The 17,850-nt window shown below is 40.0% G+C and overlaps 1 protein-coding gene across 1 annotated transcript; it reads right to left on the reverse strand.

Moving 5' to 3' along the window:
- Window positions 1-471: 471 nt before the first annotated feature.
- CHP1 (calcineurin-like EF-hand protein 1) lies at window positions 472-13,496 on the reverse strand (the record flags this gene model as incomplete). Its single annotated transcript, XM_008940759.1, has 6 exons — window positions 472-589; window positions 1,657-1,779; window positions 3,362-3,423; window positions 4,372-4,499; window positions 5,794-5,874; window positions 13,424-13,496. Coding segments are annotated over 6 exons (521 nt in total), but the record flags the coding sequence as incomplete, so codon positions are not given.
- Window positions 13,497-17,850: the final 4,354 nt, after the last annotated feature.

The raw sequence follows: 17,850 nt of genomic DNA on the forward strand, positions 1-17,850 counted from the left end.
GGGGGACTGTGTCAAATGCCTTGCTATCTATTCACAGTACTTTAAAGTACTCCAGGTTATCATCATGCATTCAGTGCTAGTTGTACAATGAAGCCATAGAAATTGAGAAGTCCTCAAGTAGAAGGCAGATTTGGAAGCAATGAAGAGACAAATCTGCATGTAAATAGCAAAATGGGAAAGAGACAGCTGTAATATGGTGTTGCTACTGGAAGCAGAAATGGATTATCACTGCAGCTAGTAGTTGAGTAGATGCTTGTCTCCAAAGTGTTTCAGAGGGCACTTCTGTGGCATGTTCCAGTTTTTCCATTCTCAGACTCCAAGCTCAGAAGAATCAGTTTGTAGATTAAACAGCAGTACATAAGGAGAGACTTTTTCTGAAACAGTAGTGCAGAAGGAGACAAGGGAGAAAGGGTAAAAAAAAATGGAAGGAAATTTTCTTTTCAAAAAATACTCAATTCCAAGTTGCATAGCTAAGGAGAAAATTAAGTTCTATTCATTACATAGTAGGGGCAGGAAGGAACAGGTTCTCCATCTATCAGTGAAGAAATCGAATGCTCATTTTCTGTTCTACATCCACCTTCTTCATAACCTGCAATAAAATTCAGAAACAGCTACTTCAGTTACTGTATATACTTCTTTCCTACAAAGTTTCTTACTCTAGTATAGAGGAAATAAGCAGGAACGTGGGATGTCTTCAATTTGGCATGATAGTCCTTCATCTAGAGACTGCTATTTTTCATTCCAGACTAAGGTCCTTCCAAGGAAGGAAACTTCAGTCATTAAAGCTGGAAGAAGGCTGTCAACCAAAATGTAACTAGCACAGCTTCAGTCTGCCAACAGCCCAGAAAGGCTCAGATTCCCAAAATGAGGTTGCATGGGAATGCGTGGCCAGAAAATGGATGGGGAAAAAAAAAGCAAGGAGCATGAGCAATCATGGAAGAGCTAAAATCAAGACCACAGTCTCACTAACACATAATTGTAAAAATAAGGTGGCAGCTTCATTTATTGAATTGTTATTAATACTGAGATATATAAAAAAACATTTGTCCACTCCAGGCTGTTTCAGGCAATAGACTCCAGTGTTCCAAGATTAATTTAAGTTTGAAGAGACCTGTGGAGGTCTCTCTCAACTCTTACTTAAAGCAGGGCCAGCTAAGTTACTCAGGGCCTTGTCCAGTTAATTTTTAAATATCTCTAAAGAAGGAGGTTCTACATCTTCAGAAGCTATCAACACCCTCTGGAAAAAGTCTGCCTTAGAGCTAAACAATTTCTCACATTGCAACTTGTTTCTGTTGCCTCTTGTAATGTCTTTGTCCACCTCCAAGATCAGTCTGGTTCTTATCAATACCATCCCATTGGGCAATTGAAATTCTTTTGCTATAGGCCAACTTTCTCCACTGACTATGCAATGGCTCCTTACTAGTAGCTATTTCTGACTACCAAAAGATATAATGTAAAGGACTTGAACTACAAAACTTCCAATGTTCTCATGAAAATGAAGATCCTAATAAAGAAGGGAAGACCAAGAGCTAGCAGGAGGCTTGCTTTGCCCAAATGCAGGCAGGCCTATTGAAATGATGACTTCTGTTTGCATTTAAATCACACTTGCCCACTATTGAGCACTTCCCTTTAGTGTTTAGAAGGTAGTTTACCAACCTCTGCAAACTCTGCAAAGGAGATGGCACCGTCCCCATCTTGGTCAGCTTCCTGGATTGTCCTGTCAGCAATGCTGCCCAGCTGCTCATCTGAAATGTTCACACCGACCATCATCCGCAAGACCTGCAACACATTAAACACAAATCTGGGGACCTGCATAAGGAAAAGTAACTTACTGACACAGGAACAGAAGTATTCTTAGTGCTGTTTTTCTTGTGGATGGTGTTTTGACAGTATACAAGGAAAATCCTGGAGGATTTCCATGGAAGTAATCTTTAGACAGACTTCCATTTGTCCTTAGTACATCAAGGCTTTCAGGAAAGTCAGCTTCCTGCTGTAGCTGCCTTTGACAAAGGATCCTGCTCTTTCATTAGGCAGCAGGAAGAGGCAAGCTTTTGGAACTAGCAGTTAATACATTTTGGCCCAATGTTTTTGTCTTTTTCCCCACAAAACATTGTCCTGGTTTCAGCTGGGACATAGTATTTTTCTTCCTAGTAGCTAGATTAGTGCTGTGTTTCAGATTCAGTAAGTGAATCTGTTTGAGAAGAACATTGATAATGTATTTTTAGTGACTGCTTCAAGGACTTTTAAACTTTCCACTTTTTGCTCATGTGGAGGTGCACAAGAAGGTAGGTGGGATCATAACCAGAACAACAAACTAGAACTGGCCAGTGCAATATCCCACATCATACAAAGCCATGCTCAGTAGGTAGATGAGGGGGACTGGGAAGCTGAGTGCTTCTGGGATGTGGTTTCAGGACCTTCTCTGCTCCAAGATCACTAGCTAGAAACAGGCTGGGCATCAGTGGTGAGCAATTGCCCTGTACATCACTCATTTGTTATTCTGTTATTACTATTTTAGTTATTTTATTATTTTTCAATTATTAAAGTGTTTTTATCTCCACCTATGAGTCTCCTTACCACTACCCCTCCAATTCCCTCTCCCAACTCACTGGGGCTAGAGGGAGGGCATTCAACTGCCAACCAGGTTCAAACCATGGTAACCATACCAGCACCTGATCAAGTATCTGCTGTTTGAGATAGCTGCCAACAGGAATCTTCTAAGTATATGGTCAAGTAACTGTCATTACCCTCTACAGTTAGTAAAGCATTTTCTGTGCAGATAGTAGAGGGCAGTTTCAGTCAGCCAAAAGGAAATCCTTGCCCTACATCAGAAACCACAAATTGCCATGTCTGCTTCCCAGGATTAGTAGTATGTAATTACTCCTAGCTCAAGCCTTGTTTCATAGACATGCAGCACTGATGAACTTGGTTTACCTTTGCTGCAATTTCAGGAAGCTTTAGTTTACTGAAAGGATGCACAGAGGATCAGGCAAACAACCCAAAGGTTGTCACTGTGAAGTCCTGCTAGAAGCACCTTTGCAAGTTCTAGAAGGTAGTTCTTAAGGGGCTTAGTGTATTTGTTGGATATTTAGGTATAACTTCAATAGGATCTGCTTAGCCTAACACCCTGGTTTAAGTTTTAATCTAGCATTCTCAGTCTGATAGAACAGCCTAGGCTACCAAATGAGATTAGAAGTCTTATACCATATCTAAAGCTTTAAGTCAGAGACAAGCAATTAGCCACCAAATTCCTACAGGGCTTCTTCTGAGAAGGCTGTTTTAACTTCCCTCTTCATTCTAATTGGGTGTGAATCACAGAAGGTCATGATAAAATAATTCAAAACAGCCCTGTGCCATTTACCTGAAGAAGCTCATCCCTGGAAATCTTGTCATCTTTATCTAGATCATATAACCGAAAAGCAACTACAGGGAAGAAAAGAATGAGCAGTTTAATTCAAGTGCCATTATTTTTCTTCATAATAATACATTTATCTAAGAAAAAAAAAGTATTAACAAATTATTTTAAGATAATTAGCTTAGAATTTTAATTTGTCATAAAACTCATGTTCAGTTCTATAAAGTGTTATTACTACACACAGGGATAGTGTTATTGAAGTGAGAAACCCTAAGCAGTCAGTATAAGTACTTTCAGAAGCAAACTACTTGTTGAGGTACTTCTTCAAAGCCCCAATTCATGGAATTAGAATTACCACTAAGATACAGTCAGTCCTTTAACTTCAGAGCAAACCATTTTTACATTACCAATCACTCTTTGACTATATTCTGGATGTGGTATGACAGAAATTAAGTGCTCTGAGGACTGTTGCCAAATCCTTTAACTTCAGAGCAAACCATTTTCACATTACCAATCATTCTCTTTGACTATATTCTGGATGAGGTATGACAGGAATTAAGTGCTCTGAGGACTGTTGCCAACTTTGGTTAGCAAGCAAGAGCACTGCTCATATACTGTAGGCAGGCACCTAAATAAGAAAGTACTCAGCTGAAGGTGAAGCAGTATATTACAGGGAAGACTGCAGAAAGAAGCAGCAAAACCCATTCACACAGGGGATGTGGCTCCTAAATCTAAATTAATTCTGCATGCATATCATTTCAAAACACTGTTAGATGATGTTTGGAAAAGCATGTTTACTCAAGATTCAGTCAATTCCACCAAATTCCAGTACAAGAATAGGTGAATTGGTGACATTTTGAACAGGTAAGCTTGCAAGTTCATTTCAAAAAGTGGTATTAGGGGATATCATTCCGTAGGGAAAAACTGTAGAGAAGACCCCAAGTCCCTTCACTCTCTTCCCACAAAAAAAACCAAAGAAAAGCAATAGCTTCTATAGGAAGGTTCACATTTCTTACAGTGGAGCTTGTTACTTCGGCTGTTGAGGGGCTCTGGCCCATTCTGGTCTTTGCTCTTTTCATTGTCTTCGATGGGTCGGAAGTGAGCCAGCGTCCTCATGAACCCACGGAAGTTCACCTGGTCCTCTCTGTGGAAGCAGTGCAGCAGGGCAGTTTTGGCAGAGCTGATACAGGTCTTTTTTTCCAATAAAAGGTATGACTGGAATGTCTAAAGCATTAACACCTCCTCCACTCCCACTTCCCCAGGGCTTGGCTGCCTATGCTCAAACCCAGCTCTGAACAGTGCAGTCACAAACATCGATCACACTGTTGTGAAATACACTGTGCTAAAAGAGAAGCTGTGAGAAATGTCATTGAGGGCTCCCCTTTTTTTAAAAAAAAAAAAATCTGTTCAAGCTCATCAGCTCACCCTCAGCTCTTGCCTGAGCTCCCCTGAAGCTATGGCTGAGTCTGGCAATGTGTCTTGCTGATCTGAACCCTGGTTCCCTGGACTGACCCAATTGGCTTCCCCATTGCCAACCTGTGCAGCAAGCACTGGACTGTTGGCTAATGTGACAGTCACTGGACCTGCTCTGCTCTTCTCCTTCAGGTGCTGTGCCCTTTGTCAGCAAGCACATTGCCCCTGTCAGCTTTGCTGTCACTTTTCTCCTGCTTGTGGTGCAGCCATCGCTCACCACTCCCTCACAAACAGCTCTCTAGATTCTTGAGTTTGTGGGAACCAGCTACGTAAGTGCTCCCCAGCACTCCTGATTTCTATTCAGGGAACCCTGCCTGGTATTAGCTGGTACTATAACTTGATTAGACAGCCCAATCTTCATCAATCATTAATGACAAATGTTTTATGGAATCTGCTGAGGTTCTTGAGCACAATCTAAAGAGCTATAATGAAGAGAGACAGTACTGCAAGTCTGATCATTTCTTTGGACTTATGTTAGAAGTGCCATAAACTGTCTTAAATGTGGTCAGCAACTAAAGCCAAGCACAAAAAGCTGATCTAATAAAGGGACACTTACAGGCTAAAAGGTGGAAAACAAGACTGAATTAGTTAACTGCAATACTACTTAGCATCAAATAGTATTACTATAGGTTTGCTTTAAGAACCAAAGTCCATACATGCCTTTGACTTGCTCCAAAAGTGTTCAGTAGCATAGCAAGAACCATGAAAAACTGATGTGAAGCCTGAGTTTGTCAGTGAATAAAGCACACAAAAAACTCATTTTGGGTTGTGAAATCTTTCTCATTACAGAAAATGAAAACATGCAGAAGAAAATGTACCCACATATGTTTCAAGACAAGTTTGAGGAGTTCTATTATGACTATATAAAATTCTGTGCTTTAATTATCAGTGTTTCACTTCTACCAAAACTTCTGATGAACTACAAACTTTGTGCCCACTTGTAAATTCAGTCTGTTGGAACTCACCCTTCTGGAAAGAAGGCATTGATAATTCTGTCTCCCAGTGGATTGATGGCAAGCTCTGGAATCCTCTGGAAGTCCTCACGGCTAAGTAAAGCAAGAACACAAGAAGTCTGCATAAAGTTGAAGTCAGAAAAAGTTGCTTAAGAAGAATTCACAGTAAAACATCCCCTGGGTTCTATGTCTGCAGCAATACACTTGGTGGCTTTTAAAAACTTAACTCTTTAAATCATGTTTTCTCTGTGACTAATGGCACAGAACAAGGCAAAAGACAATGTCAAGCCAGTATTACATTACAGACTAGCAATGTTCTGACAATGTTCTAACAGCACATCTTAGATGCTCAGATGTTGTGCTAGAAACCTTCCTGCAAGGATGCCAGCTAGTCTGCAATATAGGGAAAGGAAAGCTTATGAAATGGCTTAAGGAAAACATGGTTTCAAAATGAAAAAGAACTTTGTTCTAATAATCATTTTGGTACTGAATAATTTGAGTTGGTGTGATTTTTCCAGACCACCCCCATTGCAGATTCTGGGACAACACCATACTCCAAACATGCCATAAGTGATCTGCATATTCTAATAGAATTTTTTGTTAATGCAACAACTTCCTATCTTAATATAAATGACACATTTCAGATTATTTTAGCTTCAACTAGGCAGTGCCCTGTTTTAAAGCAGTAAATTTAGACTTGAACAGGGGTCTGTGTATCAGCTGTAACTTCACCAGTACATTGCAAGTATCCACTGCTCTTGCCAGCCATTCCCCTTGCAGCTCAGGATTCTATCTGCACGGTATGGTATAAGCATATATGTGCTTACAGTACTATAGTTTTTTCTGATCTGGCAGACATCATCAGTATGACATGAACATAGGGTTAATTCTATTATTAGAATAATAGATTAGTTTTTATTTTGACCTAGTAGAATTTTACTGACACAGAAGTAAGATAGTCATGGTGAGACCAAGGCAGACAGCATGTCTTAGTGACTACTTCAGTCAACTTTGGTTTGGGGTTTGTTTTGGCTTCACACACAGACTAAAACCACAGCAATTTATCATTTAGTACAAGGTGTACTCTAGAATAATTTGAACTGCAAAGATAACAGCAATGGGTAAGGCTGTAAAATAAAATCTATTCTGTCTGGATGCATACCTTGACATTTCCTGCCTAGTCTCCAGAAACTGGCACTTCCCTTCAAGCCAAATGCAGTCCTACTGGTTTTGAAGTTTGGGTCAAAGTCTCAAACTTAGTTACTAAATGCTTGCAACTTCTGCAACCTATGCTCAGCAAATGACTCAGCAACAGGGTTTAATTCATGATGTCATGACACCAAGAAACTGGCAGCAACAAGGAAACAAATTGATCATCAGATTACTTAAGTATGCTGGCCTTTTATAATGCTGTGATCTCAAAGACACAGGGGGAAAAGGACTTGGTTGACCATATGACTAGACTAGCCTGGGGGAAGGCACAGAAGCAAGACACTCTAGTTTCAAATGCATTCTGGAGCACTCCTCAGTCACAGGCACTGTGAGAGTCCCAGTTATAACATCTGTTACAGCATGGTGAAACAGTCTGACCTTCTAATAGTACAACCTGGCTGTATTTTGAAACTATCCCAGCAAACTTCTGCTCTGACCAGGTCTGAATTATTTTTAATAGGCAAAGTTAACACCTGTATTAACAAGATCAACTTGTTACCAGAGCCTTCAGGACTGCTGCATTTTAAAGGTATAGCTGAAGGGCAAAGTATGCATTAGTGGTTTAGGCAGGAGATGCAGTGATGTGGAAAAACTACACCCTGGTAAAAATTTTCACCACAGGGCTTTAGTGCCAATGCTACCATCTACAAGCTGAAAGTAGCAACTGCCCTCTCTCCCATTTAGAGCAAAATCCTAAAGCTTCAGATTTTTTTTACTTGCATATCACTGTTTCTTGGTATTAAGCCTCAATTTACATTCATTTCAGCTGCCAGTTTTTCTGCTTTGTAACAGGAGATTAACAATTAACCACAATTAACTCCCTGGGTTTCAAATCTATTTGTCCTGTCATTATCAGGATGGCAGTAGACTGTTTTTGCTTATTAAGAGTACATTACTGAGTGAGCATTATAATTGAAATGGCTGTAGCAGCCATAAAAAAAGTAAATGAATGCAGGATGTAAGTTATTCTCCAGTTCACAAATTAAGGCTTCCTGCAGTCATTAGGGACCAACTTCACCTGGCTGAGGCTGGATCTTACAGGAAATGTGATGCCCTTTAGTGTTCACGTGCTATGGCAACAAGACTCTTCTAACATATCTTTCCAGGAACCTGGCTTCTATTAGATAGAACATACAGAGCAACCTTTATATATATATAAAGTTAGCCTGCATAATAATATGTGCCAGTTCATTCCCTCTTAGACATATTTTGCAGTAAGAAATTGGTACATTCTAAGCAAGACAAGTATTTCTAAGCATGAGTATACCCTCCAGAGCACAGAGCAGATCCCTGCTGTGAAGGTGGCTCTGCCTTACCCCAAAGGCAGCCAGAAACCTACAAGACAGTTTCATTTTTTCCCCCCCTTCCATTGTTTCTGGTTTTTCATCCTTTTATTTCTGCATAGTAGCACAGAGTACTTCTTGTCCCTGTTGAGGGAGCAGAGTAGGGCTATCTAGAGCTGAAGAAAAGTAAAACAGAAAGAAAAACCCATGCAAAGCAGAAGTGATAGCACAGACTACTTCTTGTCCCTGTTGAGGGAACAGAGTAGGGCTATCTAGAGCTGAAGATAAGTAAAACAAAGAAAAACCCATGCAAAGCAGAAGTGGCAGAGGACAGGAAAAGTGCCCAGAGGACACAGGTAACAAATTACTTGAAAAAGGGAAGTAATTAAGTATAGTAATAATAAGTACAGTGTATCACCCAAGATGATAAGTATAGTAATAAGTACAGTGTATCACCCAAGATGGTCAAAGATTTTACAGGTTACTACTGAAGAGGTTTCACTGCTCCCTTCCCTTGCTAACATTTAGCTTTGTCACTCAAAACTTTTGGTAGTCTGAGGTATCTCACTAACCCTCCAAAAGAGTTCCCCCCCACCTTCCTCCTTTCCAACCTCCTAAGTATTTTTCTGTTGAATTAGCAACTTGAAGCCACCCAAAACCCTTCAAAAATCTAACAGCACCATGGCTGACAAACTGGGAGCCTGGAGAAATGATAGGGAAGGGAAAGAAGACAGACATCCTCCCAGCCATCAGCCATCTCATCTAGCTTCATCCTTACACATGCTTCACACTTATTTTAGAAGTCACTTAACTATCAGAGGAGTAATTGGTTTATAAACAGTAGGCCAAGAAGTACACTGAAGGTGATAATTAGATGTGCAAAGCAGGGAGGGGGGAAAGCAGTATGAATAAAACATGGCCAAGGATGGAAGTACAGACTATTCAGCCATCAGCCATCTCATCTAGCTTCATCCTTACACATGCTTCACACTTATTTTAGAAGTCACTTAACTATCAGAGGAGTAATTGGTTTATAAACAGTAGGCCAAGAAGTACACTGAAGGTGATAATTAGATGTGCAAAGCAGGGAGGGGGGAAAGCAGTATGAATAAAACATGGCCAAGGATGGAAGTACAGACTATTCTAGTACCCTGTCATTCTCCAATCCAAACCCACATCCTGCCCATCTCATCTGTTTTAGCCAAAGCTAAAAATCCTTTGCATTTTCTTAAGCAAAGGTAAAGAATTCCACATTCAGAGTTTTACCTTTTTCACTGGGCCTCAAAATCTTGCTGTATCAGTGTGAACTCATAAGAAGCAGCCTGACACCTTTCCAGACTGAGATGAATTGATTCACTGACAAAGAAGAACAGACAGCCCAGCTAGCTCCTGTTACCCTTCTCTCAGGAAGAGAGGCTTGCTGAAGTTCTCCAGGAGACACCACCTTGTCAATAGCTTTCCTAAGCATGAGATACACACAAACAGTTCAATGTTCTCCTCAGGTATCACCTTCCAGGACACTTGCTCTCTTCCTTCTCCCACACTCAGGAGGCTACACTGATTGCAGTACTGTGAAAAGTACTTCTGAAGTGCTTAACCTGTCATTTCCCCAGCACACCAGAAACTATGCTACGTGGGAGGCTCCCTGCAGAACTAGCAGTTTAGACAAGAATCTCCTTTTTATAGCTCTGTACCTGTCTGTCTAAAGCTACTTACTAGCAGATAAACTTCAGAGCAGATGTATTCTTGTGTGGTGTACATTTCAGTGCCAGCCCAACAAGGAGACACACTGAAACAAACATTCTTATCCTGGTCATATGCTTCAATTTCCTCATCTTGGCAATCAGAATGTAAAGAAGAGAACATGCACACTGGTTGCCTCCTGACCTGTGGTTAGGATGTAGGCAGAACAAATGTGTTTCAGATTTCATGATTTAGATGTAGCTGTGGACATCCAAATGCATCAACCTCTAGTTTTGTCTGCTCAGTGTGTCACAATATTGAAGCCAAAGGTGACAAAAGAATTTTCCAACAGTTTTATCCTGGATTTGACAACACAGTTTCATTCAAGTGGTGCAAGCCTGACAGAGCTTACTTGTTTTGTTCAAGAAAAGTGAAGCTACAGAAAGTTTTTCAACTCCAAAGTGTAAACAGCAACCATAGCTGTAGTTAGAGAATAAGGAGAAGGAAGAAGCTAAAAAAAGGCATTTGAAGTTTTATCTCCACCAACACCCTCCTCTTACATCTCATTATTTAACTGCAAAGAGAAAGTACCTTCAGACTGCACATAGGTACACTGGCTAGGAAAGATTTCAGCTTTGGATTATAGTTTCAGAATGAGCTCCATGTCTTCTCTAACAACCAGGATTAATCACCATCTTCTGTAGAAAATGCTCTTTACCATGCCCTTCTTTAATACACAGATAAAAACTACACAACTCTTCCTCTGCTTCAGAAGGGTGGTACACATTTAAAGATTTCACATGATAAAGAACTGCCCACTTTTCCTGATCATAGTCACATGAGTGATTTCTATCCTGTCTGATCTGCAAGCCAAAGCTGCAAGTCATCCTTACGGAAACAACCCTTGCTCACAGGAAACAACTGGAAGACTCCTGAACTGTTTGGAGACAGTAAGCAACCAGAACTTCATCTTGCTTGCCTCAGTGTAGTAAGTCCTTTGAACAGTATTTCAGAAACTGACATTCATGGCCTCCTGAGCTGTAGTTCTTCCTCTCCCCTCATTGTTTTGTTCAGGAAGCTGTTGTTTTCCATTAGTTAAACTTAATGGTTTCCACATATTGTGGGTACCAGGACAGGTTTCCAAATGTGAATGCCACTAAGTCAGCCCTGTTTGGGAGCAGACCATGCTTAGAGGCCAAGACTGAGTTAATGGTTTATGCAAGACAGTTTGCATAGATGCTGGGATTTTCCAAACAAACTTCACTTCCTTTCCCAGGTACCCTGTGATTATCAACAAGGAAAGTCAAGCTCCTCCCCATACATAACACCATGAAACTAAGCATTGAGCAACAGACATTCATAGCATAATTACTACTCTTATGTAAGCTGAATACAATAACTTAGAGGTTTATACAAGCTTTATGGACTCAAGAGGTGAATTTAAAGTTGGAGGGAAAAGCTGAGGAAAAACATGCTAGGTTCAAATTGTGCTAGACCAGCAGCCATCACCTTCACTCATCAGTGAGGACTAAACTCACATGCAAAGTCTGAAGAGGCTGTTAGTATTTTTCTCACCATTTAATTTTGAGACTTAAGTATTAACCTATCTACAATATCATCAGCTGATCTGGATGTCACAATTGTCAATTAGCCAATGCTGCAATTTATATGATACACTTGCTTTGGTGACAAACTGGGCTTCAGTTCCTGCCCATCCCATGTCAATTGTTTGCACACCTACAATCCATTTTGTCATCCCTTCAGCTATGCAAGTCCAGATATTTACAGTACAGCCACAGTCAAAATCACTGGAGTCAGTCAGCTTAAAAATATCTAGAAGAGTCTTTAACCAAAAATAATCACTCAGTAGTTGTGTTTACAGTACAACTCCACAACCAATTATTTTAATGTTAACTGAGAAGTCAGCAATTTCTGGCACCAGAAAGAACTGCACATTTCCTTCAAGAAAGGCAACTGCAGGATGGCAGCAGTACTGCCAAAAACAGTGTGCCTTACTTGTCATCTTCTAAGCAGTGACTCTAGAGCTAGGTTGGTTTACAGGTAGGTCTAGGTTTTATAGGTTCAGAGGGCATTCTACCATCACATTTTGCAAGATCATATATAAAAGGCCAGGTGATCCCTGAATCTGTTTACTGGGATGGAATTGCTATAAAAAAAATTAACTCTATCCCAGCCAGACACCACATACAGTGCTACAACAAGGTCCCTTTCCCCTTCCTCCTCTCTCCTGCAGTCTTCCCAGCTTCCCTGTGTTCTGGTATACACATAACTATACATATGGTGAACAGGAACCAAAATCCACTTGAAAACTGATCAGATTCCTTTTTTGCTGCTTTTCTTGGCAAGTTTTTAAAGCTATATGTTAGTTTCCAAATCTGAACCTTGAGTACCAGCATGGACACAGAAAAGCAACAGACTAAGTTGCATTATGGTCTTATATCAATTATGTTGGTCACAAAATTGCACACTTGGTGCAGTCATGGACAGCTCTTAATTTGTGACCCATTTCCATAACATTAATGTAATCTGTAGGAAACAAAACAGAATATGCAATTTAATACAACCAAAATTCTAATTAGTTCAGTAAATAAAGAGTAAACCAATACATAATATAACAACCACAGCAGGGAAGGGTAGAGAACAAAGACAGCAAGCAAGGACATATTTTAACATCAATCATCCCACTAGAGTTTACCTTTCAGTTGAGAATATCTGTTCCAGCAGACTCAAAGTAAAAAATGTTCTGCTGATAAAGTTTAAGCCTAATCTTTATTTAACTAAGTCGTGAGAAACTGGTTCACTTTGTCTTCTGTCTACAATTTGGTAGCTACAAACATTTTAAAGGTCTTGATATATCCTGCACTATTAAAAAATGTGTGGTTTAGTCAGTGACTTGGTTCCAGCTCTTTCATATTTCTGAGCCCATTAATAGATGTGGGTATTCAACAAGAGGTGCAAAGTTAAGAATAGTAATGGGCCTAGAGATTAATGTTAAAAGACACTGGGTATCAGAAACAATTAGAAGCCCATGCTCATAAAAATATAAATGACCTTTTTGTTATAAAAGCCAGTACAAAGATGACAAAGCAAAACCTCTCTTGTCACAATTATTAGAAACAACATAAAGGTAAGAATCTAAAAAATGTGGTTTCACATTTCTGAACATTAGTTGCAAGACCATGAATACAAGAAAGGTCAGATTTGGTATTAAGTGCTACAAACCTTCAGCACTACAGTAAAGGCAACTGGTATTTGGAGCACCTCAGTCCAACAATCTGATTTTTCCTGACCTTTCACAAAACAAACTGTGATGTCCGTGTAGACAGCAGGTGTGAAGGAACCTGTTGTAAGCACCTCACTGATCCACCAGCTGAGGAAAACGTGTCAGCATGCTGCAGCAGCAAGGCACCAGGGCAGATCCGTGTCAAGGGAAGAACACCCACCTCAGAGTGCCGTTCTCTCCTTTGTCGAGGCTAGTGAAGCGACTGTACAACCGGGTGATTTGACTGTGAGAGACTGAAGGGGGGAAAAAAACACACAAAGAAACAAATTAGCATGTCAATTATTCCCCGCAGGCACAGACCTCGTTACACTGAACTTCTGTTGCCAGAAGCGCTATTCAAAAAGATCGTACACAACAAGTTACAAGCAGGTAGCAAACGGCAGCCGAGGGACTTCACAAGCTGTAAATTGCTTCTTAAGCCACAAATAAGCCTATTCTTAAAAATAAACCCTGTAACTCTGCCTTCTACCTGTTCATACTTTTTGGCCTCTAATATTCTTTGGTTATCTGATTGAGTAAAGGGCAATTAAAAAGAAAAAATATTCATAGTTCCACTATATTTCCCTTAATTCCTTTATGGCTAGGAAAAAACCTGGACACATCCTCCACCCCTACAGCATTCCTGACAGCACAGACCTCTGCTATAGATCCTCTCCTCCTCTTCTGCTTATCTCTGGTCCTGATGTCAGATGGAAAACATCTAGAGATGGAAAGTGTACTCAGTTTCCTCTGCATCTGGAAATCAGTCATGGACTTTACATCTGACCACTCTTCCTCCTTTATAGGACTGCCTGAATCTAAACAGTTTGTTCATTTTGGGGTTCACTGAAGTAATTTCCAGGCTTCTAGGACATGGAGTTAAAATTAAAAAGCCTACTTCCAATGACATTTGAGAAGGAGTTGGGATACAAAGCAAGCATGTAGCTAGTCCAGGCTTTTTAAATCTTCAATTTGAAACAAATTTTAAAGCCTATATTAAGCTTAGCATCACAGTATCACACCAAACCACCCAATCTTTAGCATAGTCCACGATGGCAGCAGGTTAAACCTGCCTAAAACAGCAATACCTTTAACACTGAAAGAGCCAAGATCTTGGCTTTTCAGAGCCTGTTCTGATGTAGTTAATAAATACATGAAATAAGACTGAACTGAATTTTAATGTTTATTTAGAGGTCTGATTTCCTACAATGTTAAGCTAGGACTGCTTGTCATTTCCAGATTCAATTCTTTCAAAAGCCTTCACCAGCACAGGTACACAATGCTCAAACTTGCTAAAACTTTTGGGAACAGGTTGCCCAGCAGTTGGTCTGATCTGCCACAGAGGCAAACCGTGGGTTGGTTTGTTTGTTTGGTTTGGGTTCCCCCTCCTCCGGTTTCTGTTCTTTCTTCAGGCTATTTGTTTAGGTTCAACTGTTCCCTCCTTTAAGGATGACCTGCCAGAAACTTCTTGTTCTTTTCCTTGTCTCCTCGGCAACTTTCATTCTTTCCAAAGGGTTGGGCAATTTGCTCAGTTCCACCTAAGGCAAGTTCTCCACAATTAGGCCAGGCAGCTTCCTCAATTGCAAGTTAAGCAAAACCCACGTAGCAGGCAGGCACCAGTATTCCAAAGAGTTTGAATCTCTGCATTTCTGATTTAGTGTTTTGGATTATTATGTGCAATAACAATTGATTATGAAAAAAAGAATAGCCTGGAGTTATATCTCTGAGGGGAAGCCCTGCACAGAAAAAGACTGGAAATGGTAGCTAAGTAAAAACCTGAAAATAATGTCAGCACCTCCATTTTTAGAGCATCTCTAACAGCTAGTATGTGATAAAGAGTATATAGCTACTGACAGAAGAGGTGTTTTTGTTAACATACTTGCCAAAAATTGCACCCTAGCTTTATGAGAAAGGAATATCATCCAGGTCCACCCCTGTATTCTTCCATAGTTTACTTTATGACTCCCATCCCTCATGAAAGCTGATTCATTAGACACTTTTCTGAGCCTTCTCAGGCAAAACAGAGATTGTTACATTCCCTGCTCACCAGAAGCAAGAGCTGCCATTTGAGTTTCTCAAAATCAAAGGTTAAGGCTTGAACCTAGCTGAAACAATTTTATCTGTATTGCCATCCTACTAAGGTCCTTCTAAAATTTAAGTCAAGAACCACTAGAACAGGAGCTGTACCCTCTGTTTCACTTCTGTCAAACCATTAGAAAGTTGGGTTTTTTTTTTTCAGTTAGACATTCTTTGCTAATGTCAAGCACATTTCAAACTCATCTATGACATTTATACAGAGAAAACCCATCACCTTCTACCACAAAATTTTTTTTTCTCCTAAGCTCTGATATGAGCATTAGTTTATCATTAATCCTTAAACACACTGCTCTAAAGCATATGAACAAAGGGTTTGAAAACAGTCTTGAATACTGATACATTCCAATGGCTTTCCAAAAGCTTGCAACAGAACACAGGCAACATTTTGGACCTCTCCTCTGTTTCATCTAGTGATTATAGAAATATATAAACAATTAGGGCTACCTGAAAGTTTTTTCAAACTCAAATACCAAAATGTTTATATGCAAAGCAAACAACTTCCATACTACATCATAGAAGATTCACAACTGTCAACATCAGGCTTAGCACCTGCTGCTGAGAACCTGATGGAGATTTTCTTTCATTGGAGGTTTTAGTGGGCACATTATTCCTCAGTTCTTGAAAACATTACCTTTGTAGATGTTTCTGAACTTATGCCAAGTGTTTTTCACCACAATATTAAAAAATCAATATAGAACTTGAATAAAAACTTAGATTTCATTCAGAGATTAACTGCCATTGTATGGCTTTTGAAAGACTTGTTTCAAGTCCCCTGAAATATATCTTTTTAACCTGCTCAGCTGAAGAACATTAACCTATGGTTTATCACTCATGTTAGTATCATCAGCTATTCAGGTTTGTGCTACATAAAATTGGACAAGAGAAGGGCTGTATAGTAGTTTAGTATTGCTTAATGTGCTCATGTCTACAAAGCCCTTTTCTCAAGCATTTTAGTTGGTAAAGTATCACCAGCATCATGTTTCCAACAAACTACAGGATACTCTACTCAGTAACACTTAGTATTCTCCCTCTGAACTTTATTCCAGATAAGTTACCATCTGTTTTTTATTTTGTTGGGGTTTTTTGTTTGTGTGGGGGGTTTTTTTGTATGTGTGGTTTTGTTTGGTTGTTTTTTTCTTGCCCCTCTTCCCCCCCTCACCTTGTACCATGCATATTTGCACCTATGTGAAGTGTATAACATTGCTAAGACCTTGGGGGAACCATCTACCTAGAGAAATATTAAAGGCAGAGGAAAATCACAGTCCCAGATTGTGGTTACAGCCTCAGGGGAAAAAAAAAGGTTTGCTAAAGGCAACACTGGATGACTTACAAGCAAGTGTGAGTCAGAGATTAGCAATGTTTGATTAGCAAAGTGGTAGCACTTATAAAATTCAAGAGTAAAGACAAGAAAATGACCCAAACTCCAGCTGAAAACCTTAAACACACTGATCACATCCTCAAGCTCCTACACTTGAAGATGTAAGAAAAGCATTTAAAGGCTAAACAGAGCAGAGGGGCTTTAGTGCTTAGAATGCCTATACAGCCTTCTTAATGGTATTTAACTATCATGTAAGTATAATTCTAAAACACCACTGACAATAAATCAAATATTGGCACAAGGAAAAATGTAAAACCTTTTGGGAAAACATCCCAGGATTTAGGTTTTGTTTTTTAAGGCATCTTTGTAAATGAGGTGAGGCTACCTTTGCTGTATGATCTTTGTGATTAAAGAGAAAAAAGCCCAGTAAGTTCCTGCTGGATAGGCAGGCTTTGACATTCCTACTTGTTTATCATAGCCTTCCTGTTGAAGGTTCCCTTGGCAGATAGAAAAAGGATCATGGGAACTATGTTAACTCACTCAGATGTCCTTTACACTGACAATACTGTCTTAATTCTCTTCCACTCCTTTTCTGTAGCCACGCCTTTTCTTATGGTGTTATAACCTACCCTCTCCAGCTAGTTAGGAAAGCACCCTCCATTCACTATCACTCAGTATTTGCTAGAATCCTCATAAAAAAACATTCTATCAGGCAAATTAAGAAAAATTAAAACTCAGTGCTGTAAAATATTTCATGTTTATGAAGAACAACTCAATCAAATGCTATAGGGTAAAGTAGCTACATACTACAGGCTGACTTGAATAACACTCTCCTGCTCCCAGTTGCTGACTGGCACAGTTAGTTTTACTTCTCCCTTAAGTGCCACTCAGCATGCATTCTGAGCACCCTTAACCCAACTTTAGCCATAACCTATGAAACAAATAACACTGGGGAAAAAAATTTATTATGCAATGAAAGCTTTTGAGGCTAAAAACCGCTGTTGGAGAAAACTCGAGTCAGAGAACGCTTCGAATGCCACAGTTATCCCTGACCAAGTGCGACGCTGCAGACAGCAAGAACACAGCGGCTCTGCCTTCCTCCCAGGCCTCGCAGCCGCTGCACAGCCCACCCTCGGCTCCTGAAGTCACGCTGAGGGCTCCCCGCACGCCCAGCGGAGCCAGGAGCCGAAGGA

This window comes from Merops nubicus, unplaced genomic scaffold, assembly GCF_000691845.1.
Source record: "Merops nubicus isolate BGI_N331 unplaced genomic scaffold, ASM69184v1 scaffold7380, whole genome shotgun sequence".
In the NCBI taxonomy this organism is placed as follows: Eukaryota; Metazoa; Chordata; class Aves; order Coraciiformes; family Meropidae; genus Merops; species Merops nubicus.